Here is a 25,256-nt window from a genome sequence, read left to right as displayed (position 1 = left end):
ACATATATATATATATATATATATATATATATATATATATATATATATATATATATATATATATATATATATATATATATATATATATATATTAGTTTGAAAAAATAATTTATTTTATAATTTTTCTTTTAATAAAAAATAAAAACGTGTCCCACAGACCTTAACACCACCATAGTGGTGTTCGGGTCTGTAATAATAATAACAACAATAATAACAATAATAATAATAATAAGACGTCATGCAGTATTGAACCAATAGCCGGAGACGTGGAGGATGCCAGTGCAGGTCACATGGCTCCTTCTCAGCCACACTTCATGCTGTTTGCCATTTAAAAAAAAATGTTTTCGTTGCCTCCAACCTTTCTTACTCTCCCACGTCCGATGAGAGCACGCGTGTAGACGCCTTTTAGGGCCACACGGACACGCGGAACCACCGGCGCTCTCCAACTGGAAACAACGAAGCGGCGCCTTTTTGTTTAGTTTGCTTGACTTGAGTTGAGTTCCTTGTGTGGCCACGACGAGCACGACGAACACTTTGAGCCAGCTAACGCCCGCCAGGCCGGGACAGAGGAGGCCCCGAACCAGCACTTTGACCCAGCTAACGCCCGCCAGGCCGGGACAGAGGAGGCCCCGAACCAGCACTTTGAGCCAGCTAACGCCCGCCAGGCCGGGAGAGAGGAGGCCCCGAACCGCACAGCAACACGGGGCGGGGGGGAGAAACACAAAAACATCATGGCGAACATCGCGGTTCAGAGGATAAAACGGGAATTCAAGGAGGTGCTCAAAAGCGAAGAGGTTAGTGTGCATATTTGCTGGTGGATGATGTGTTTTTTGTGCTTTTTGTGCTTTTTATGCTTTTTCTTTGTCCTCCGTGGCTACAAGGCCGGTGACGTCACAGCTGTCAGCTTGCTAACCTAAATAGCTAGCATTAGCATTAGCTTTAGCCGAGTCCAGCTTCACTAATTCTCCCACATAGCGTCACTTGTATACTGTTAATCATCATTAATCAGACGTCTAATCTCCCAGATAAGCACATTTTACATGTAAAAGTGTTTCACACTGCGTTCTGCGTGTTTGCGCACGGTGACGATGCTAGCCGAGTTAGCCAGGGAAACAACGTCCAGTGGAGGTGATTCACTCGCACCTTATTATTGTTTTTCTTTCAACCGGGCAATAATTCATCCCACCTTCATGTCTTGCGACAAGTTGGGGGTATAACTTGGTGTAAAGCTGTAGTTAGGGGTTGTCAGTTAATCAATCAATCATCCATCCATTTACTACCGCTTATTCCCTTTGGGGTCACGGGGGGCGCTGTTGCCTATCTCAGCTACAATCAGGTGGAAGGAGGTGTACACTCTGGACAAGTCGCCATCTCATCGCAGGGCCAACACAGATAGACAAATCAATCAATCAATGTTTATTTATATAGCCCTAAATCACCAGTGTCTCAAAGGGCTGCACAAACCACAACGACAGTCTCGGGAGAGCCCACATAAGGGCAAGGAAAAACTCACCCCAGTGGGACATCGGTGACAGTGACAATGATGATTATGAGAAACCTTGGAGAGGACCGCATATGTGGGCATTCCCCCCCACTCTATAATATTGTGAAAGCCCAGTCCATAGTGGATTTAACATAATAGTGAGAGTTCAGTCCATAGTGGATCTACCATAATAGTGAGAGTCCAGTCCATAGTGGATCCAACATAAAAGTGAGAGTCCAGTCCATAGTGGATCTAACATTATAGTGAGAGTCCAGTCCATAGTGGATCTACCATAATAGTGAGAGTCCAGTCCATAGTGGATCTAACATAATAGTGAGAGTCCAGTCCATAGTGGATCTAACATAATAGTGAGAGTCCAGTCCATAGTGGATCTAACATAATAGTGAGAGTCCGGTCCATAGTGGATCTAACATAATAGTGAGAGTCCGGTCCATAGTGGATCTAACATAATAGTGAGAGTCCAGTCCATAGTGGATTTAACATAATAGTGAGAGTCCAGTCCATAGTGGATCTAACATAATAGTGAGAGTCCGGTCCATAGTGGATCTAACATAATAGTGAGAGTCCGGTCCATAGTGGATCTAACATAATAGAGAGAGTCCATTCCATAGTGGGTCTAACATAATAGTGAGAGTCCAGTCCACAGTGGATCTAACATAATAGTGAGAGTCCAGTCCACAGTGGATCTAACATGATAGTGAGAGTCCAGTCCACAGTGGATCTAACATAATAGTGAGAGTCCAGTCCACAGTGCATATAACATGATAGTGAGAGTCCAGTCCATAGTGGATCTAACATAATAGTGAGAGAGAGTGGGGGGGGATACAAAAACATCATGGCGAACATCGCGGTTTATTCAGGTGATTCACTCGCACTTTATTATTGTTTTTCTTTCAACCGGGCAATAATTCATCCCACCTTCATGTCTTGCGACAAGTTGGGGGTATAACTTGGTGTAAAGGTGTAGCTGTGGGGGGTGTCAATCAATCAATCAATTGTTTATTTATATAGCCCTAAATCACCAGTGTCTCAAAGGGCTGCACAAACCACAACGACATCCTCGGTAGAGCCCACATAAGGGGATGTCGGTGACAGTGACAATCATGACTTTGAGAAACCTTGGACAGGACTGCATATGTGGGCACCCCCCTCCCCAGGGGACCGAAAGCAATGGATGTCGAGCCGATCTAACATGTTATTGTGAAAGTCCAATCCATAGTGGATCTAACATAACCGTGAGAGTCCAGTCCAAAGCGGATCTAATATAGTAGCGAGAGTCCCGTCCAAAGTGGAGGCAGCAGGAAACCATCCCAATGTGGAAGTAGTGTCAAAGCGCTTTGAATACCTTGAAGGTAGAAAAGCGCTAAACAAGTACAACCCATTTATTATTTATCATTTATCCCAAGCGGAGGCCGATTGGCAGCGCAGAGATGTCCCCAACCGATACACAGGCGAGCGGTCCATCCTGGGTCCCGACTCTGGACAGCCAGTACTTCATCCATGGCCACCGGACCTGATCCCCTCCACAAGGGACAGGGGGACAGAGGAGAAAAAGAAACAGCAAATCAACTGGTCTAAAAAGGGGGTCTATTTAAAGACTAGAGTTTTAAGATGAGACTTAAAGGTCTACTGAAATGAGATTTTCTTATTTAAACGGGGATTGCAGGTCCATTCTATGTGTCATACTTGATCATTTCACAATATTGCCATATTTTAGCTGAAAGGATCTAGTAGAGAACATCCACGATAAAGTTCACAACTTTCGGTGCTATCAGAAAAGCCCTGCCTCTACCGGAAGTCGCAGACGATGACGTCACATGTTGATGGCTCCTCACATATTCACATTGTTTTTAATGGGAGCCTCCAACAAAAACTGCTATTTGGAGCGAGAACACGACAATTTCCCCATTAATTTGAGTGAGAATGAAAGATTTGTGTTTGAGGATATTGATAGTGATGGACTAGAGAAGAAGAAAAAAAAGTTAAAAAAAAACGCGATTGCATTGGGACGGATCCTGATGTTTTTAGACACATTTACTAGGATAATACTGGGAAATCCCTTATCTTTCTATTGTGTTGCTAGTGTTTTAGTGAGTTTAACAGTACCTGATAGTCGGAGGGGTGTGTTGACGCGCAGTGTCTCAGGGAAGTCGACGGCAGCTGTATGGACAGCACAAGCTCAGCTGATATCCGGTAAGATGCGACTTTTTAACCTCAATTTTCTCACCGAAACCTGCTGGTTGACATTCGGTTGGGATCCATGTTCGCTGTGATCCATAGTAAAGTTTCACCTCCGTGAATTTTAAACAAGGAATCACCGTGTGTTTGTGTGGCTAAAGGCTAAAGCTTCCCAACTCCATCTTTCTAATTTGACTTCTCCAATATTAATTGAATAAATTGCAAAGGATTCAGCAACACAGATCTCCAAAATACTGTGTAATTATGCGGTTAAAGTAGACGACTTTTAGCTGTGTGTGTGTGCAGCGCTCATATTCCTAACAGCCCGTGAAGTCAAGCGTACACGTCATCATTACGCGACGTTTTCAAGAAAAAACTCACGGGAAATTTAAAATTGCAATTTAATAAACAAAAAAGGCTGTATTGGCATGTGTTGCAATGTTAATATTTCATCATTGATGTATAAACTATTAAACTGCGTGGTGGGTAGTAGTGGCTTTCAGTAAGCCTTTAAATGCTTCTACTGAAGTAGCATTTCGAACTGTTACCGGGAGGGCATTCCAGAGTACAGGAGCCTGAATGGAAAACGGTCTATAGTCCGCAGACCTTTTTTGGGCTCTGGGAATCACTAATAAGCCGGATTCCTTTGAGCGCAGATTTCTTGCCGGGACATAAAGTATGGTGTCAGTGAATGCTGCATAGGCAGGTTTGTTGACAGCAAGCCTAATTAACACTTCTGCAGTCTGTCCACCTGCCCAAGTTAACACGCTTCTTTTGCTTTTTTTTGCTTTTTTCCCCCCATCATTCCAGACGAGCAAAAACCAGATTAAGGTGGATCTGGTAGACGAGAACTTCACAGAACTTAAAGGGGAGATAGCAGGGCCACCTGATACACCATATGAAGGTGAGACTCCCCGCTAACACCACTGCCTAATATCCTGCAGCATTCTTCACCACTATTAACTTCATTTTTTTCCAGGGGCCTCACAAAATAACGACCTCAAAGTGTTTATTAACCTAATCTCTTTTATGTTGGGAATCCAGAATGCCTCTAGCACGGTGTTTTTCAACCTTTTTGAGTCAAGGCACATTTTTTTCATTGAAAAAATGCAGAGGCACACCACCGGCAGAAATCATTAAAAAATGAAACTCATCAGCCAATATTGACAATAAAAAGTCGTTGTCGCAATTGTTGGATATTAGATTAGATTAGATAGTACTTTATTTATTCCGTCAGGAAAATTACAATTTTCAGCACAATCCCACTCAAGATCAGACAAACATTATAGGGAGACAGAATATATGCCTTTAAACTAGGGCTGGGCGATATGACAAAAAAATGTATCACGATATAAGTGTTTCATATCAGTCGATATCGATAATTATCGATTAAAAAAAACAACAAAAAACTATTCTAAATAAAGACCAGGAGAAAAAAGGCTGAATTTAAATATTTTTATTTTAAATATAACCTTTAACCTTTAGAACGAGGTCAGTATTAAGAAAAACAGTCAAATAAATGAAAATACTGGTCGATGTGCAAATATTGACATTAAATAAATGCTTACCCAGACTTCTCAACTATGCTGAGCGGTAGCATGTCCTTCGCTAATTGATACACCACTGCATCCCTTATTTCTTTATAATGTTTTGAATTTTTGTCGTATGGCAGTGCTGCCGAGTAGCTCTCGATGGTGGTCTGTTGTTGCCGCTTCGGTGCTGTTCCACTTGCACTGGCTGATGTTGTGGCTGTTTGCTGCTGTACTCCAGCGGGTGTGAGCGGCTCAGGTGGTAAAATAAGTTTGTCATGTTCCAAGACTTGGTCGGGACTACAACCTTGCAAAGTTTGCAGACAGTATTACTGTGATTCGTATCGGACTTAAACAATCCAAAATACTGCCAAACTGGTGACGTGACGTTTTCTTTTTTATTTACAATTTCCTCTCGTGCTGCCGCACTTATATTCCCGTTTCGTGGATTTACGTGGACCCCGACTTAAACAAGTTGAAAAACTTATTCAAGTGTTACCATTTAGTGGTCAATTGTATGGAATATGTACTGAACTGTGCAATCTACTAATAAAAGTATCAATCAATCGTTGCCTTTTTTTCTTCTCCATGTTAGCATTTCCCAGAATGCCTTGCGGTTCAGGCTCGGCCGTGATAAATCGCGAGGCTAAAGCCCCTTCTTTGCCTACACCCCCCAGAATGCCGTGCGGTTCCGGCTCTGCGTTTCTTACTATTTTTTTCTAACAGAACTCAGTGAAATTATCGAACGTTCTATCGACCCCATTTTCTATTGATATTGATCACATGTCTATCGCGATATATATCGTTATCGTTTTATCGCCCAGCCCTACTTTAAACTAGGGCTGCGCGATATATCGATATACGCGATATATCGCAGGTTTATCTCTGTGCAATATAGAAAATGACTATATTGTGATATTCGAGTATACATTCTCACACAGTTGTTTTAAGCTGCGGGTATCAAACTGCATGCGTCTCTCCCTCTTTCTTGTCTCTCCTTCTCACAGAGACTTAAAACAAGCGTACCTTCTTACATACGTCATGCGTGCAACGTCACACGCCCTCCCCGAGCAGAGAGGTAGCAGCATGGGTAAGGTTAGCTGTGATGCTAGCGAAGCCTTGCGAGTGGTAATGCGAGAGAAAGAAGGTACGCATCTGGTAACAAATGAAGGAATAATTGATTCCCAAGAAAAACAGCAGGGGGTCCATCGTCTGTCGGTGGTTCGGCTTCAAACGGGAAGATGTCGAATCGACAACTTTAATTTGTCAAGTGTGGGGCACAAGTGTTGCTACCAGAAGTAGCATTACTGCTAAAGTGTAGCATCATTTGAGAAGTCACCCTCTATTAACTGTTTAATAAATATAATTTTGGTCAATTGACTTAGTTGTGATTTCCCTCTCTGCATGAAAGTTTAAAAGTAGCATATATTAATGCAGTATGAAGAAGAATGTTTTAATGTAGACACATAGAATCATCATACTGCTGTGATTATATGCATCAAGTGTTCATTCAAGGCTAAGGCAAAATATCGAGATATATATCGTGTATCGCGATATGGCCTAAAAATATCGAGATATTAAAAAAAGGCCATATCGCCCAGCCCTACTTTAAAGCATAACCAAGCATGCATCACTATAGCTCTTGTCTCAAAGTAGGTGTACTGTCACCACCTGTCACATTACGCTGTGACTTATTTTGAGCTTTTTGCTGTTTTCCTGTGTGTAGTGTTTTAGTTCTTGTCTTGCGCTCCTATTTTGGTATTTTCCTGTAGCAGTTTCATGTCTTCCTTTGAGCGCTATTCCCCACACCTGCTTTGTTTAACCAATCAAGAACATTTCAGTTGTTTTTATCCTTGTTTTGCTGGGACATTGTTGATTGTCATGTCATGTTCGGATGTACATTGTGGACGCCGTTTCTGCTCCACGGTAAGTCTTTGCTGTCATCCAGCATTCTGTTTTTGTTTACTTTGTAGTCAGTTCAGTTTTAGTTTTGTTCTGTATAGCCTTCTCCAAGCTTCAACGCCTTTTCTTTGGGGCACTTATCTTTTGTTTATTTTTGGTTTGAGCATTGTATTCCTTTTTACCTGCACACTGCCTCTCGCTGTTTCCGACATCTACAAAGCAATTAGCTACCTGCTGATATGGAATAGTATTACATAGGGCTGGGCGATATGGCCTTTTTATTATCTCAATGTTTTTAAGCCATGTCACGATACATGATATATATCTATATTTTGCCTTAGCCTTAAATGAACACTTGAGGAATATAATCAAAGCATGTGGATGATTCTGTGTATACATTAAAACATTCTTCTTCATACTGCATTAATACATGCTCATTTTAAACTTTCATGCAGAGAGGGAAATAACAAATCAATTGACCAAAACTGTATTTATGCAAGTTATTAAGCAGTGCCGCAAACATTCATGTCATTTCAAAACAGAAAGGGCAAGATTGTCAGACACATTTTAAAACAAGCTATTTGTGCACTTTTGTGCATGATGTCACTAAGGTGACCTATCAAAACAACACTAAAATCCCACTGAATGTGAATTCTCCCTGCCCACTGGGTGTGAGTTTTCCTTGCCCTTTTGTGGGTTCTTCCGAGGATGTTGTAGTCGTAATGATTTGTGCAGTCCTTTGAGACATTTGTGATTTGGGGCTATATAAATAAACATTGATTGATTGATAAAATAAAGTGCACTTTTTTGTACAGAACGCCACTACAATAGTTAAAAACAAATAAAGTGCATTTTTGTGCATGATGTCACACAAGATATTTCAATAACTGTCAAATAAAAATAAGCTGCATAATAGGAAATCAAATCGCAATGTGATAGGTTACGGCAAACGTTATCTCCTTATGTTGTTGAATATTTTTTTCATACGGTGTTTATGTGGAAACGTTTTTTTGGGCATTTTGTTGGTGTGGCACCGAATGACGATGTTGACATGCGGAGTATGCACTCTTCATTATCTAGCAGGTGACTTTTTAAATGATGCAACAAATTAGCAGTAGGTGCTACATTTTGTTGCAACACTTTTGCTCCATACTTGACAAATTATGGTTGTCTGTCTGACATATTCCCACTTGAAGCCAAACCACCGCCAGACGATGGACCCTGTGCTGTTTTTCTTGGGAATTAATTATTCTTCATTTGTTACCAGATTTGCACCTTCTTTCTCTCGTATTACCACTCGCAACATAGCTAATGTTACTCTTGCCGCTACCTCTCTGCTTTGCGAGGGCGTATACGTATGTGACGTATGTAAGAAGGTGAGCTTGCTGTCTGTGAGGAGAGATAACAGAGTGGGAAGAACCTGTAGTGTAATGCCAGCAGCTAAAAGCAACTGTGTGAAAACGTATACTCGAATATCACGATAGTCATTTTCTATATCGCATGAGACAAACCCGCGACATATCGAGTGTATCGATATATCGCTCAGCCCTATTTTAAACCATAACCAAGCATGCATCACTATAGCTTTTGTCTCAAAGTAGGTGTACTGTCACCACATGTCAAATCACGCCGTGACTTATTTTAAGTTTGCTGCTGTTTTCCTTTTGTGTAGTGTTTTAGTTCTTGTCTTGCGCTCCTATTTTGGTGGCTTTTTCTCTTTATTTGGTATTTTCCTGTAGTGGTTTCGTGTCTTCCTTGACCGCTATTCCCCACACCTGCTTTGTTATAGCAATCAAGCAGATTTCAGTTGATTTTATCCTCGTTTGTGGGGACGTTGTTGATTATGTCATGTCATGTTCGGATGCACTCTGTGGACGCTGTCTTTGTTCCACAGTAAATCTTTGCTTTCATCGAGCATTCCTGTTTTTGTTTACTCTGTAGCCAGTTCAGTTTTAGTTTCGTTCTGCCTAGCCCTCCCTAAGATTCAATGTCTTTTCTTAGGGGCACTCACCTTTTGTTTATTTTTGGTTTAAGCGATAGATACTAGAGATGCGCGGTTTGCGGTCTCATCCGCGGAGTAACCGCGGGTCGGGCGGGTGACATGACAAAAAAATATATTTTAATTAGATTCGGCCGGGTGGCGGTTGAACCATCCGGAAATATTTGATACACATGGTTCTGGGATCGGAATCCATTACCATTCAAAGAGCCATTTAAGACCCGTGTCACAAAGCGAAGAAGACAATTGGAGACGCTAATATTCTCTTGAATGACTACCGGCAGTCACCCAGATAATAAGTATTAGGGTGTGCTATGAAGTCATTGACTTTGTCGCCCTCTACAGCATGTACGATCTGCTTGTTAGTCCAGCATCATGCAGCAACACGCACACGACTGCAAGGCATACTGGTGACACAGAGTACACTAATGGTTGTGATATAAACAATTTTAACACTCTTAGTAATATGCGCCACGCTCTGAAGCCACACCAAACAAGATTGACAAACACATTTCGGGAGGAAATCCTCCCAGTAACACAACGTAAACGCAACACAACTAATACCAAAAATCCTTTGTATCCATGACACTTCCTGACTATTTTATACACCCTACTACATGTTGCCGGACTAACAATCGGTTTGTACATGTTGTTGAATTTGTCAAAGGCAATGGCTTCACAGCACGCCCTTATTCTTGTCATTAGGATGAACAACATTGGATGTTCGCGAGAACGTTAGCGGCTCCCATTGTCTTCTTTACTCTGCGAAGCGGGTTTAAATAGCTCTTTGAGTGGTAAAGGTGGCCAACCTCTGATGTATTTCAGCGGGCGGTTGGCAGGCGGATGCGTTTCTGAAAAAATGTTGGTTCGGGTGGACGGCGGGTGGATGACGACTTTTGTGATGCGGTTGCGGTATAATTGCCTATCCGCGCATCTCTAATAAATACCTTTTTACCTTCACCCTGTCTCCCGCTGTTTCCGACGTCTACAAAGCAATTATCTACCTGCTGCCACCTACTGATATGGAATAGTATTACACGGTTACTCTGCCGATCTCCAGACAGTGCAGACAGTCAACAATGGCACATTATTTGCGGATTATAATTACTGGTTTGCAAAAAATATTTTCAACCCAAATAGGTGAAATTACATAATCTCCCACGGCACACCAGACTGTATCTCACTGCACACTAGTGTGCCGCGGCACAGTGGTTGAAAAACACTGCTCTAGCAATACTTAAAATATTTGTGTTAAATGCCGTCAGCCTTCTCAAGTTGTAGGAGCCTAAATGCTATTTATTTATTATATATAAGTTAATTGACATTTTATGAAAGGTGCTTTATGTTTATTCAGCCAAAAAGGGACTACTTACTTTATTTAAATAATACGAAAATGTATATATTGCATGCTTAGAATATTTATGAGGTTTACTATTTGTAATTATTACATTTGTCTAAATAATTTGGTGACGTATTATTTTAGAATGCTTTAATACAATGAATAATATGTAACTTTTTAATTGCTTACTGTATATGGCGGAAGGATCGGTGTGTGTTAATAATGTTGGGACACAATTAGGGCTGCAACTAACGTTTAATTTGATAATCGATTTATCCGTTCATTATTACTTCGATTAATAATCGGATAAAAGAGACAAACTACATTTCTATCCTTTCCAATACTTTATTTAAAAAAAAAAAACGCATACTGGCACCATGTCCTTTCGACTTGCCAAATAAAACAAGGCAAGTGTTACAAAAATGTTTTTTTTTTTTATAAAGTGCACCATTGTCCTGCACAATAGCAATATTGGGCTTAGGGGAATTTCAAACCTGGCTACTACCTATTCCAGCCATTCTGCAATGTTGGATGCTGAATGTCTTTCCTCTAGTGCAGTGGTCCCCAACCACCGAGCTCGATTGGTAACGGGCCGCAGAATAATTTTTTATTAATTTTTTTTAATTTAAAATTTTTTTTTTTTAATTAAATCAACATAAAAAACACAAGATACACTTACAATTAGTGCACCAACCAAAAAAAACCCTCCCTTTTTCATGACAAAAACCTCCCTTTTTCATGAAAAAAAAAAAAGAAGTATCCCTGTTCGAGGTGAGGGGAGCAGTTGGCAGCAGCGGTGGCCGTGCCTGGGAATCATTTTTCTTGATTTTACCCCCAACTCCAACCTTTAATGCTGAGTGCCAAGCAGGGAGGTAATGGGTCCCATTTTTCTAGTCTTTGGTATGACTTGGCCGGGGTTTGAACTCACAACCTAATGCTCTAAGGGTGGACACTCTAATCACTAGGCCACTGAGTAGGTTATCACATGTAGGTTACATGATCACAAGCAATTTAGCTGTCTCTCATGCAATCGCTCCTCTTCAGTAACATTTTACACACTTTCACATAGTTGCATGATTTTGACAAAATTTACCTAATTGTGATTTTTCTCTGTCCGAAATTGGGATTGGGATTGGATTTGCGATTTCTTTTTTTTTTTTTTTTTTTTTTTCTACATACGAATGCATTAAACTTAAAAAATAACGAGTGAAAGAAGACATTAGAACAATAAGCAATTATTTACTTTAAATATTTGGCTTCATTCAGTCAGACTCAGCTTTTGTCTGCATACTTCATCATGCTCTTAAACAAAAAAATATGACCGATAACAGTGGTGTTTGTAATGCAATTTTATATATTATATATATATATATATATATATATATATATATATGTATATATATATATATATATATGTATATGTATATGTATATGTATGTCTCGCAAACCGCACTTTCTGTGAACGCATACTATTTTGTACTGTTTTGTTTACACTGACTTGTCACCTGGCTTCTCCACCTAACGCGAAATGAGTGTGGACTGTGGAGTGGTTGCGTTTGTTGTAGTCATGCACAATCGGCAAACTGTCTTCTTGGTCCAGATAGGCTCATCTTGTTCCAAAGGTTTAAACTGAAATATTCCCACATTGGTGCGGTGGTGTTTGGATTTGTGATTATTCTGTCCATGTTAGGTGCTACATGCTAACCAGTTGCACTGTGTGATGCAGCATCGCTGCACAAAGAGTTCAAGACACTCAATGAAGCTAAGATAATTCACCCCCTTTTCATTTCACTAACGTAGCTGCTAAAAGCGACCAAAAGCGTGAATGCTCTTGAAGCATGCGCATAGCGATTTATCAACGCTGGAAATTTATAGAAGTACATTTTAATTTATCTTCTGTTAACTGACTTATACACGACATGTCAATCAATCAATTTTTTACTTATATAGCCCTAAATCACAAGTGTCTCAAAGGGCTGCGCAAGCCACAACGACATCCTCTGCTCAGATTCCACATCAGGGCAAGAAAGAACTCAACCCAATGGGATGACAATGAGAAACCTTGGAGGGGGCCGCAGATGTGGGGCGACCTGTGCAGTGGACGTCGAGTGGATCTAGCATAATGTTGTGAGAGTCCAGTCCATGGTGGATCTAGCATACTATTGTGAGAGTCCAGTCCTTAGTGCATCTAACATAATATTGTGAGAGTCCAGTCCGTAGTGGATTTAACATAATAGTGAGAGTCCAGTCCATAGTGGGGCGAGCAGAATCATCCAGACATGTAAAAGGACAGAGGATGAATTTTTTTGGTGGTGTCAATACCAGCGGTAGTATCAGTATATATTCAATACAACAGTAATATGATGATCTCACTCATGGAAGATTGGAATCAACAGCATAAAACCCTGATAGGAGCATCCCTATTGACTGGCATTGCATACACACACACGTTCCATTTTTTCAAGACCCAACATTGTTATGCAAATCGATGATTATGCAAAAATTCCTGTATTTGAAACAATGAAATGTGTGAAAGAGATAAGACATATTTACTGCTTAGTAGGGATGCACCGATTAATCGGTAACCGAATATATTCGGCCGAATATGGCAAAAAAAGCCACATTCGGCCTTCGGTGGAATGAGTTAAAAACAAGGCCGAATAGTGGCGTGTGACGCAATTTTTTGACGCGGTGACGCAATCAACCAACGTGCAGTGACGCGGTGACGTTGGGATATGTTGTGTACCTGTATAAGTGTATGAGGTTACAAGCACACACTTATTGAGATTTAGTGGGGCCTCTGTTTACATTATTAGCATATCTACTGGGGCTAAGCAGACTTTTGCCAAAAGGACAATAATTCATTTGTTGTGGGTTTATCCACTTTAATGCACTTTTTTTTTTTTTGGAATGCATGTTTTGTTTGAAGGCCTAATATAAATGAAAAACTGTGCTTTTTATGAAAAGCAAAGACTACTGGAATATTAAAAAAATTTCAATATTCAATAAAAAAATTACTTTATTTGAAAAACATGTCTAAATATTTATTCTAGGCTATTTATGCAATATTTAAAAAATTGTGAAAAACTGCATTCATTATCCGGTATTCGGCCTTCGGCCAAGCGTTTAAATTTTATTCGGCTTCGGCCACAAATTTACATTTCGGTGCATCCCTACTGCTTAGCAGTAGTAACAAGCTCTTATACCCTTTACCTTTAATTTTATCTTTAATTTTTATCATTTACGTAATTAAAAGATAATTTGTTAATGTTTGTTTCTTGCAGGCGGTAGATATCAACTAGAAATAAAAATTCCAGAGACATATCCTTTCAATCCACCCAAGGTAAATGTCCATTGGTGTCATTCTTGTCCCACTAGAAGCTGGCGTTGTAACACTGTTTTGTTCTGTCACTTAGGTGCGGTTTATCACAAAGATCTGGCATCCCAACATAAGTTCGGTCACTGGTGCAATATGTTTGGACATTCTCAAAGACCAATGGTGAGTCACTTTTCTCAATAGTAGGGGTGTGGTACGAGATCTTGCGAGATTTAAACAACAATATTTCTTTAAGGGAAAAGCTGTCTCGACGTGGGGGCGGGCACACGGGGCAGAAGCCTCGCCCACTTTTTGAGTCTCACACACACAAAGCTGAGGTTTTTACAAGCAGTTGTTACTGAAGTAAAGCTTAAGACCATACCACGGGATTGCCGCCGTGACTGACAAAGCATGCAACATGTAGGTGTCTGTGCGCGAGGTAAGACAGGAGCCACACACCAAGTGCTCCACATGCACTCCAAGCTGATCTTGATGCTTCCCTCCTTCATTGGAGTCCAACATCCACCGACCACAGTTTTTTCCAAGCAAAAGTATTCACAGCTGCTGTCACACAAGACGATCATGAAGGTGATAGAACATCACTTTGTACTTGCTGGCACGTTGCTTATTTACTTTCATTATGATTCAACTTATATTAGTGTTTGTTTTAGTTTCAATTTGTGGAAAGAAGTAAAACAGTCAAAAGCTCACGAGTTTAACGCTGGAGTTACGTTTCAAAAAACTACTACTTTAAGTGAAATCCGTGTACTAGATGCAGATTTTTTTTTCTTTTTTTTTAGTTTTTGTTCATTATGTATTTTTTTTAGATTCCCCAGTTTTTTCATTTATAATTTTTTATTTTATTTCATTTTTTTGTGCATGTTTCTTCGTTTACAGTACTGTACAGTATGTTTTTTAGTTTCTTATGTATTACAGGCCAAAGGTTTAGGCACGCTTTGTCATTTCATTGCGTTTTCTTTATTTTCATGACTATTTACGTTGTAGATTGTCACTGAAGGCATCAAAACTATGACACCTGTGAAGTGAAAACCCTTTCACTTCACCTCTTGAAGCTCATAAAGAGAATGCCAAGAGTGTGCAAAACGGTAATCAATTCATCTACCATGAATTGATTAACATTGAAAACTTATTCAGGTTTTACCATTTAGTGGTCAATTGTACGGAATGTGTACTGTACTGTGCGATCTACTAATAAAAGTCTCAGTCAATCTATCAATCAAAGAGTAAAGAGTGGATGTTTTGAAGAAACTAGAATGTTTTCATTTATTTCACCTTTTTTTGCACATAACTCCACGTGTGTTCATTCATAGTTTTGTTGCCTTCAGTGACAATCTACAATGTAAATAGTCATGAAAATAAAAAAAACGCATTGAAATTCTCAAAAGTTTGTATGTTTTAAGGCTGAAAAACCCTAACCACACAGATTTATTATAATTTCTAGATCCAAAAACATTCATCCAGACCTGCTTTTCTCGTGACAATACGTAAATGTGAGAATCATGTGTGTGTTTAAGAACTACACGATAAATACAACAAAACTATGTATGACTGTTTCCGTCAGGGCGGCGGCTATGACGCTGAGGACAGTCCTCTTGTCACTACAAGCTTTATTGGCAGCTGCAGAACCAGATGATCCACAAGACGCTGTGGTAGCCAATCAGGTGGGTGTTCATCAATCTTTTGACTATTTGTTGGACCTCTCATAACTTTGATCATGTTTTAATTGTTGGCTTTATTAGAGTTAAAGCTGGGGTACCCGAGTTATATTCTTAAACAAAAAAATCATATTTGCAGCATACAGTATATTTTAACAGTAATCATTTCTGCAAAGATTGTTGGTCTTTGTGCTGTCTTTGTGCTGTCTGTGCCTTTTATAATTAAGTATTTTAGTAAATAATACCTTGGAAGACAAACTCATTTGTCTTCTTGGCAGTCAAAGCCTCCATATCCAGTCACAGGATTTAGAGGAAGGAGGGGTGAACAAAGCCCACGAACGAGCCTCCTGATTGGCTGACGTAATATATAGTGAAGCGCGTGTATGGTGCAAATTTGTTTTCAGTAAAGCACGGCTGCTGACCACCCACCTGGATAGATTGCAATACCTGCACATGCTGTTGCAGCATATAATGCTAAAAAAACCCCCAAAAGATTAAATCGGAGAAAGAAAGACGCTGTAAGTCTAAAAAAAACCAAAAACCCCAAAGAAGAGCCAAAACTTGAATAACTATTGGTCTGACCTATTCAAAATGGAGGTCATTGCGGTCCAGTTTTGGACTAACTTTGGACGCGCAAGTGCCTTTTTTCCTTTTAGACAGATAATCTAATGTTCCATATTCCTGTCGTTTTTGTGTATCCTTTTTCGTGGTGACGTGTTACTGATAGTCACACAATTGCTGTTCCATGTATTATAAGCAAAGACATAGTTTGTGGTTTGTGCATTTAAATTTTTACTGAATTTGTATGGTATGTAGCGATATTACAGCTTAAGAACATTAATGAGTATACCTGTGACGACATTTGTTTTCTGCAACAAAATACGAACTAAGGGATCCTTTGATCCAACTTCACACTGTCCACCACTGATTCAAGATTGTTTATTGTCATATGCACAGTTAAACAGACAGTTTGCCGTACAATGAAAATCTTACTTTGCTAGTCCACCCTTCAACAAGTCACACGGTACTTAGCTAAAAATAAAAATGTATATACAAAGCACAGTAAGTAACATAACATTATTGCACATTCTGATTGACAGTCAACAGTATAAATATGGAGGTGACCTTGGGTCACAGCAGCAGTTAAAGTGTCTTTAGTGATCAAAGGTGAAAAGTGTCTACAGTGATGGTTTACAGTTCGGGGGTGGTCAAGGTACCTGTCTTTTGTTCAAAAAGATAAAGGAAAGTGTATGTTCAGTTCTTGTGCACAATTTTGTGCACTTTCACAGATGAGGAGAGACTATTAAGATTCAATATTGTTTATTGTCATATGCCCAGTTAAACAGACAGTTTGCCTAGCATTCACAAGTTAGCATTCACAAGCCTGATGGCCTGAGGGTAGAAACTGTTTGTCAGTCTCGTAGTCCTGGATTTCAGGCTCCTGTATCGTCTGCCTGATGGTAGGAGGCTGAAGAGACTGTGCTGGGGGTGTGTACTGTCCTTGATGATGCTGTGAGATCTCTTGGTGGCCCTGGTAGAGTACATATCCTGTAGTGAGGGGAAGGCTGTTTCGGATATGTACTGAGCAGTTTTAATCACTCGCTGGAGTGCCTTCCTGTCCTTAGCAGTGCAGTTTCCATACCAGACCGTGATTGAGCTGGTAAGGACACTCTCAATTTTACTTCTATAGAAGTTGCTGAGAATTTTGGGTGGCATGCCAAATTTTCTCAGCCTTCTTAGGAAGTACAGTCGCTGCTGGGCTTTCTTTATTGTTTGTTGGGTGTTGTGATCCCAGGTGAGGTCCTCGCTGATGTGGGTCCCAAGGAATTTAAAGGTTTTCACCTTGTCCACCTTTGTCCCCCCTATTTACAAAGGTGTACTCTGCATTCCTTCTCCGTGGGTCAATAATCATCTCCTTGGTCTTGTCTGTGTTCAAGGATAGATTATTATCCTGACACCAGGCCACCAGTTCCGCTACCTCCCTTCTGTACGCTGCCTCAGCTCCCCCGGTGATCAGTCCGACGACCGTAGTATCATCTACAAACTTGATGAAACTAGTGTTCTGGGAGGCCACACAGTCGTGTGTAAAGAGGGTGTACAGTAGGAGGCTCAGCACACAGCCTTGGGGGGTCCCTATGCTTAGAACCTTTGTGCCTGAAGTCTAGTTGCCGATTCTGACTGACTGGGGCCGGTTTGTGAGAAAGTTCAGGACCCTGTCACAGAGAGTTGGTGTCAGACCAACAGTGAGGAGTTTAGTTGTGGGTTTTTGTGGGATGACTGTGTTAAAAGCAGAGCTGTAGTCGATGACTAATAGCCTGGCATAGGTGTCCTTGCCCTCTAAGTGGGTTAGGGTGGTGTGGATGACGGTGTTGACTGCATGCTCAGCGGACCGGTTCTGCCGACCGGCCAACTGTAGAGGGTCCAGTGTGTCTGGGATGGTCTTCTTGATGGGTGACATGACTATCCTCTCGAAGCACTTCATCACTATTGGGTTGAGTGCAACAGAGCGATAGTCATTCAGACAGGTCATAGTGTTTTTCTTTGGCAGGGGCACGATGGTGGTGGTCTTGAAGCAGGTGGGCACAACAGCTTGTGCTAGCGACAAGTTGTATATGTCAGCAAGTACGTCACCCAGCTCTGATGAACACACCCTGAGGGCCTGGCCAGGGATGTTGTCTGGGCCAGCAGCCTTCTGTGGGTTTGTTCTGCTCATAACTGTACGTACCTCTGCTGTTGTCACAGTGAGTGGTGGGTTCTGCATGCACTCCGTGGTCAGAACCCCTCTCTGTTGGTTGGTGTTAAGGACCTCGAAGCGGGCGTAGAACTCATTCAGTGAGGAGTTCAGAGTGAGGGGCGGCGAGATTTACAGTTTGAATTCTGCCTAATCACACAAGATTCAAGTACCACAGCTTTAAGTGTTTAAAATATTGTCTAGCATTAGATCACCCATAGACTTTTACCATGAATTGATTAACGTGGACCCCGACTTAAACAAGTTGAAAAACTTATTCGGGTGTTACCATTTAGTGGTCAATTGTACGGACAATGTTCTGTACTGTGCAATATACTAATAAAAGTTTCAATCAATCAATATAAATCTAATGAATTTGGTCCCTCTCGCTTACACAGGCATATGATTTTTCCGTCTATAGTCGGAAATCCGTCTTTTTCTCTATACAAATATAAACAAATATTATCAGTTTTTCTTATTTTTTTTCTTACCTACAATGTGTGTTTAAATCTTTATCTGTCTTTTTACCATTCCTGCCAACAACTCCGGTTTTCCCGTAATGAGTACGGTTTTTGATAATCCATTCCGGTTTACGGCTGCAGCAATAAAAACTACGGTTTTCCATTAAAAATTATTAACTTCAAAATCGAGGCTACATTGCGAGGCAGATCCTCGTGCAAAATATATAGGATATATGTTTATAAACATCGATGGTTGGTTGGTTTACTATGATGAGTTACGATTGGTTAAGATTAGGGCAAAACATTACGGACAGGCCAATCAGAGGCAAGATGGTACGGGTCATCAAACCAGGAAGAGAAATCACAACAGACACACACATCCCAAATGACAACGAGAGAGTCGGAGAACAGAAGAGGGAATATTTAAGCGGGTGATTTATATGTTAGAAAAAATTATTGATCACCCAAAACCAGATTTAAATAAAACACATGCCATTGTGTGGAGAGTTGTCAGCATGTCTGCAATGTCACGCGGATAGCCATCTTCGCATGTGCAAATAATAAGTGGTACCTTTTTTTAAAAAGAGAAATTCCAACAAGAGCAACAGCGCCAAGCAGGTGTGACGTAATGGTCGTTTCAGCCTCTTAGTCGGGAACAGAAGTAGAGTCTAAACATGAGTAAATGTTATAATAACATCAGAAGAAGGTGCTAGTTTTTTTTGCTGGTTGTTTTTAATTTAAAGGTCATTAAACGTCTGTAAACACTTGAAAAGATCTAAACCAAGTACCTTGTACAAAGAGCAGCAAAAATTTAAAATATGGCATATCGATAAAAAAAGGTTCAAACTAATTGATAAAAAGAGCTGTTTCTTTTTGAGTCTTTTTAAAGAAAATCATAGCAAATTACCCGATGTAATTGTGACCACGTCCTCACCGCCACAGTTATTTTGGCAGTCTAGGGGAAACCCGGAAATCTCTTGTGATGAGTAATGAATATTGAATCCTGCATAACCGTTTGGGTTGAGCGTCAAACTAAACATACAAATGGTGTGGCAAGTAAGGCTAGTGTTTCACATAACATGGGACAATCAAAAAAGTTTGACCTTCATGTAGACAAAATACAGTACTGGTGTTTGTAACAGGTCTTATGCAACTTTTTTTACAAATCATGGCCACCCAAAAGTTTGGTCCGTTTTTTTAATAGCCTAAGGCATGTTCTTAAAATACAGTCTATTAAAGGGGCTGTTGGCAACGTACACAAAAGTAAAATCTTTTAAATGTCTATAATTTTCACAGTTGCTAATGTAATTAATACAAATGTATTTCATTGCTGTCTCAATCACACATGCATGCAGAGAGCTCAAAAGCATACACTGAAGCAGTCCCAGCGAAGCAACGAATAATTTAAGTCATACTCTTGCGATAGAATGTACTTTCAATGATCGCTTCGGTTAAAAGTTAAACTTTGCTAAATCACTATAATTAGCTGACCACACACAAAGCTAGTGTGTGTTTGTGTGTGTTACTTACCTGTGTAGTTACATTTATTATGAATGCCGGAAGAGCGTGTGGTATAGTTTAAGGTAGAAGGTTGCAAACAGCCCCTTTTTTTAAAAGAGGTTCTTCTATGCAAAACCTGTTGGCACCTGTTTTGTGTATTTGGATACCCACAAGTCCTGGAATCCAAACCATAGTATAGATTTAAAAAAAACTAAAAACTTTTGCCTCTTTCCAACTGACCTGTTTGGGATTTGTGACATATTTAGCCATAGTTATGTCGCTGGACAGCTCAATACCTTGTAAAGGTTTACCATAAGAGATTTGCGCAAGTCCGCCATTTTCATTTAGTTTTTGTCAGTTGTAGTCAATAAGTTATTTATTTTTCCGTGCCCTCCGTGTTTTGGGGTAGACTGGCTCGTACATGCAAATGCATGTTCAAATCCTGCGCTCTGGCCATTTCTGAAACTAAGTAGCGTACAGATAGGCCCAAACAGTGGAGCCTATTAAAAATGTCAGTTTTCTATTATCTTGTATTTGTGCGTAGATTCTACGGAAGCGCTATATGTAGGGCTATTACAACATGGCTGACAGAGTGGAGACGCAGTCGCAAGGGGCTTTGGCACATAAATAAGACCGCCCACAAAACAGCACATTCTGAAGAGACGGCCAGAAGGCGGTTTAGAGATGTCTGTAAAACATAATCCATGCAACGTTTTCACCAAAGAACCACCTTTACAGGATGTCGTAGTGGTTTGTGTTGTGGTTTGTGCAGCCCTTTAAGACACTAGTGATTTAGGGCTATATAAGTAAACATTGATTGATGTAGACCAGTGGTCCCCAACCTTTTTGTATCCGCGGACGAGTCAACGCTTAATAATTTGTCCAGGGGGGGTGGAATCCTTTTTTTTTTTTTTTAATATAATTTTATTTATTTTTTTATTTGTCATGAAAAAGGGACATTTTTGTCATGAAAAAGGGAGTTTTTTTTGGTTGGTGCACTAATTGTAAGTGTATATTGTGTTTTTTATGTTGATTTAATTTAAAAAAATATATATTTTTTTTTTCCGGGCCGCGTCCCGGTGGTTGGGGACCACTTATGTAGACCACAAGCAGTGTTATGGAAAACCAGTAACTAGTTACAGTTGCTAGTTACTTTGGTTCAAAAGTCACTAACTCAGTTACTTACACCAAAAAGTAATGATTTACTCTGAAAAGTAACTATTTAGTTACTTCTTTTTTTTTTTAAATGTAAGGCTCCCATTAATGCCCTTTTAGCCTTCATTTCAGTACTGTTATTGCACTGGAGAATAATACAATCTGTTGATCAACTTGACTCACATTTGCATCACTGAACTCTGATAAGCAATATGGTCTACATACAACACACAAACACAAAGAAATGCTTCAAAGAGACAATTTATTTTGGGCCAGAACAAATTGACAAAACTATTTTAAATAGTTGCAACATAAGATTACATAAGTAACAAACCGCGTAATAACAACATAGCTGTAAACCTGGCTTCACCCAAGGAAGGCACGCATGACATGATTGTATGTCATGTCACTTATACCGCACACATACTGCTACACACACCCCTAACCCGGCGTTTTTTTCTCTCAAGGAATTGTGAAATAAAATCATGTCTTCAGGAGATCAACACTGTACTGAAGCCTAAAACACTACGCATTTCCCCAGTTTTAGTTTAGAGATAGTGATTAGGAAAGATTGGCCTGGCCCACTAGGATGAGCAGAAGCAGAGTTTGAAGGGTTTTCTTTAGCTTGCTTTCCATTTGTGTCCAGTTACGTGGAAAATGTTTTACGTGCCATTTGCTGTTTGACGCCGGTATCATTCTAATTAGCTGCCTGAAAGCGGGTGACTCCACTGTAGAAATAGTCTGTGTAACTCTTTACCAGCTACGTCGAAGCGTGTTGCTTTTGTAGCTGTTTCAGCATATTTGAATTGCTGTTTTGGGCAGTAAATACAACTTACATCAAACTAAAATGTTCTTTTCTTTGTGCTCGACAAAAGAAAAGTACCATATTTTTTGGATTATAAGTCGCTCCGGAGTATACGTCGCACCGGCCCAATATGCATAATAAAGAAGGAAAAAAAACATATATACGTCGCACTGGAGTATAAGTCGCATTTTTGGGAGGAATTTATTTGATAAAATCCAACACCAAGAATAGACATATAAAAGGCAATTTAAAATAAATAAAAAATGGTGGGGCTTCACGGTGGCAGAGGGGTTAGTGCATCTGCCTCACAATACGAAGGTCCTGCAGTCCTGGGTTCAAATCCAGGCTCGGGATCTTTCTGTGTGGAGTTTGCATGTTCTCCCCGTGAATGCGTGGGTTCCCTCCGGGTACTCCGGCTTCCTCCCACTTCCAAAGACATGCACCTGGGGATAGGTTGATTGGCAACACTAAATTGGCCCTAATGTGTGAATGCGAGTGTGAATGTTGTCTGTCTATCTGTGTTGGTCCTGCGATGAGGTGGCGACTTGTCCAGGGTGTACACCGCCTTCCGCCCGATTGTAGCTGAGATAGGCGCCAGCGCCCCCCGCGACTCCGAAAGGGAATAAGCGGTAGAAAATGGATGGATGGATGGATAAAGAATAGTGGACAACAGGCTGAATAAGTGTACGTTATATGAGGCATAAATAACCAACTGAGAAGGTGCCTGCTATGTTAACCTAACATATTATGGTAAGAGTCATTCAAATAACTATAACATATAGAACATGCTATATCTTTACCAAACAATCTGTCACTCCTAATCCATAAATCCCATGAAATCTTCTTCCTCGATGTCGCTTCTAAACAACTCTGCCAACTCCAAAGGTATGCGCCGCTTCCTCTTGTCATTTTCTGCTGCATATTTCACTACGTCCAGCTTGTAATCTGCAGTACATGATATCCTTTTCGGTGCCATTTTTGTTCAGCCCTTCTCAGTTTTTATAAGTTACCGCCAACAATGAAATGATCCATTTTAATAGCTACGGCAGTAGCATATAGCAGTTAGCATTCAATGACCCACAATGCACTTCTGCCATGACCCTCCCCGTCGAATTCTTATTGGTTGAAGTGTATTTGACAATTGCTGACGTGTGTGTGACGATTGCTGACATTTTCTTCGTCTCTTCCGTGAATGAGATAAATAATATTACATGGTATTATACGGTACTGTGTTAATAATTTCACACATAAGTCGCTCCGGAGTATATGTCGCACCCCCGGCCAAACTATGAAAAAGACTGCGACTTGTAGTCCGAAAAATACGGTAGTGAGGATATCTCCATGTTAAGAAACTTGACTGCGGCTCCGCAGTAACGCATCATGTAGTCACGGTAACTGAGTTACTGAATATAAAAAAATAACGCGCTAGTTACCGCCGAAAATAACGGCGTCACAGTAACGCGTTAGTCCCAACACTGACCATAAGGCAGTGTTTTAAATGTAGAAAGAAAATCCTAATACGACCCCAGAACTATAGGCTTGCCTTCACTACTATTTTACTTGCAACACTGGGTGCTGCTCTGACAATTGACATGGTAGCATAGTGGACAAATCACATGCATTTGCTCTGCTGTAACATATCCCATTATTAATCTTCAATGTACAAAGCTTGCCCTTGCTTTGACTCTTAACTGCAGATATTATCTGCCGCTCCATTCATCCTTCTCATCCTGAACCATTTGTCTTTTCACTTCTGACAGCTGAGATGTATGCTTTTTATCCTAGTATTTAATTTCTTGGCATAGCCCGGGTTTAGCATGCCAAATGAATTAATGGTGCAAATGTGTGTTTTGTTCTGCAGTACAAGCAGAACCCCGAGATGTTCAAACAGACAGCAAGGCTTTGGTCTCACGTCTACGCTGGCGCTCCCGTCTCTAGTCCGGAGTACACACGCAAAATAGACAAACTCTGTGCCATGGGCTTTGAAAAGGTAAGTAGGTCTCAAAAGTCACCTTTTTCGGCGCTGCTCATTTTTGCCTGACATTTTGGTTTCTTCGCAGAATGCAGTAATAGTGGCCTTGTCGTCAAAATCCTGGGAAGTGGAGACGGCAACAGAGCTACTGCTCAGTAACTGAATCATGACGACAAATTTTACATCTCCCTCATTTTTCCCCTCCTCACTCGCTCTCATACAGCTTCCTCCATCTTCCCCGCCGTCTCTTGGCGTCTCCCCGCTCCGCACCTTCTGTTTCACAGCGGACTCCGCCTGCAATCCCCCTCTCCCTGTTCATCGCCTCTGCCGTACCACACTCCAATCAGTTGGTCGGTGAGCGAGCATGACTGGTCCCCCCTCCCAAGGTCATTCAACATTCCGGTCAGTGTTACAATCAGAATTCTGACCACTTTCAAAAGCCCGCCTGTGATGCCACGTCTCTTACTGCGTACGTAAGCAGCTTACCCTCACCTATGCAGTGCATTCACCTTTTTGGTTGTGAATATTTTCATTTTTTTTGCGGGACACAGTGAAACAGAATGTTTTGGACCAGCCCCTAATTTGGGCCTGTTTCTACGCACTGAGATGAAAGGCAGAGTCCAAGGCAAATCTAATTATTCGTTCTCCCCTCCCAATAGGACTACCCATATAATTATCACATGGAACTAATGCAATTAAAGAGGGTAGCTCAGTGTAAATAAAATTCCCAAATCAGATTTTGTCATTTAAATCGAGAAAGCAGGGCATATGGAAGTAATTCCGACACAGACGAGGATTATTCCATCATTGTCATCCTGTTCTTTTAAGACTCGTTCAGCCACTCTAGTCGTTACACCACATTACATACACAATGTAATTACTGTCTGACATCCCTTCCCACCTGTTCATCACATCAATAAAACTCACCTGTTTCTTCTCACCATATTTTTTTTTTTTTAAAGAAAAGAAAAACCTTTTATTTGGTTTTGGCCGCCTGCAGGAATATATTTGGATTCTTGTTTTTAGAACTGAAAAAAAAAACCCACCTACAAAGAAAAACATGTTAAATGCAACCTCCAAAGTAAAAACACAAAAAAGAGTAAAAAGTATTGCATCACCTTGACAATGCCAACAGATAAATATGTCAAAAGATTCATCTGTAAATAAAGATAAAGTCTGTGTAAATTAA

At 40.5% G+C, this 25,256-nt stretch overlaps 1 protein-coding gene across 1 annotated transcript; it reads left to right on the top strand.

The window, feature by feature from the left end:
• The first annotated feature begins 259 nt into the window (after positions 1-259).
• On the top strand, positions 260-25,256 carry ube2ka (ubiquitin-conjugating enzyme E2Ka (UBC1 homolog, yeast)). Its single transcript, XM_061899900.1, has 7 exons — positions 260-794; positions 4,493-4,586; positions 13,736-13,794; positions 13,868-13,950; positions 15,350-15,449; positions 23,957-24,085; positions 24,156-25,256. Exons 1-7 carry the CDS (start codon positions 732-734, stop codon positions 24,228-24,230), a joined length of 603 nt encoding a protein of 200 aa, XP_061755884.1. The 5' UTR covers positions 260-731; the 3' UTR covers positions 24,231-25,256.

Source organism: Nerophis ophidion, linkage group LG05 (assembly GCF_033978795.1).
Source record: "Nerophis ophidion isolate RoL-2023_Sa linkage group LG05, RoL_Noph_v1.0, whole genome shotgun sequence".
Taxonomy (NCBI): domain Eukaryota; kingdom Metazoa; phylum Chordata; class Actinopteri; order Syngnathiformes; family Syngnathidae; genus Nerophis; species Nerophis ophidion.
This window is presented reverse-complemented; position numbering and strand designations above follow the sequence as displayed.

Excerpts from the sequence above, each read along its gene's own strand:
- ube2ka (XM_061899900.1), top strand. The coding sequence starts at position 732 with ATGGCGAACATCGCGGTTCAGAGGATAAAACGGGAATTCAAGGAGGTG. Across the intron at positions 4,587-13,735 it reads ACCTGATACACCATATGAAG|GCGGTAGATATCAACTAGAA; the intron begins GTGAGACTCCCC and ends TGTTTCTTGCAG. Across the intron at positions 13,795-13,867 it reads ATCCTTTCAATCCACCCAAG|GTGCGGTTTATCACAAAGAT; the intron begins GTAAATGTCCAT and ends TCTGTCACTTAG.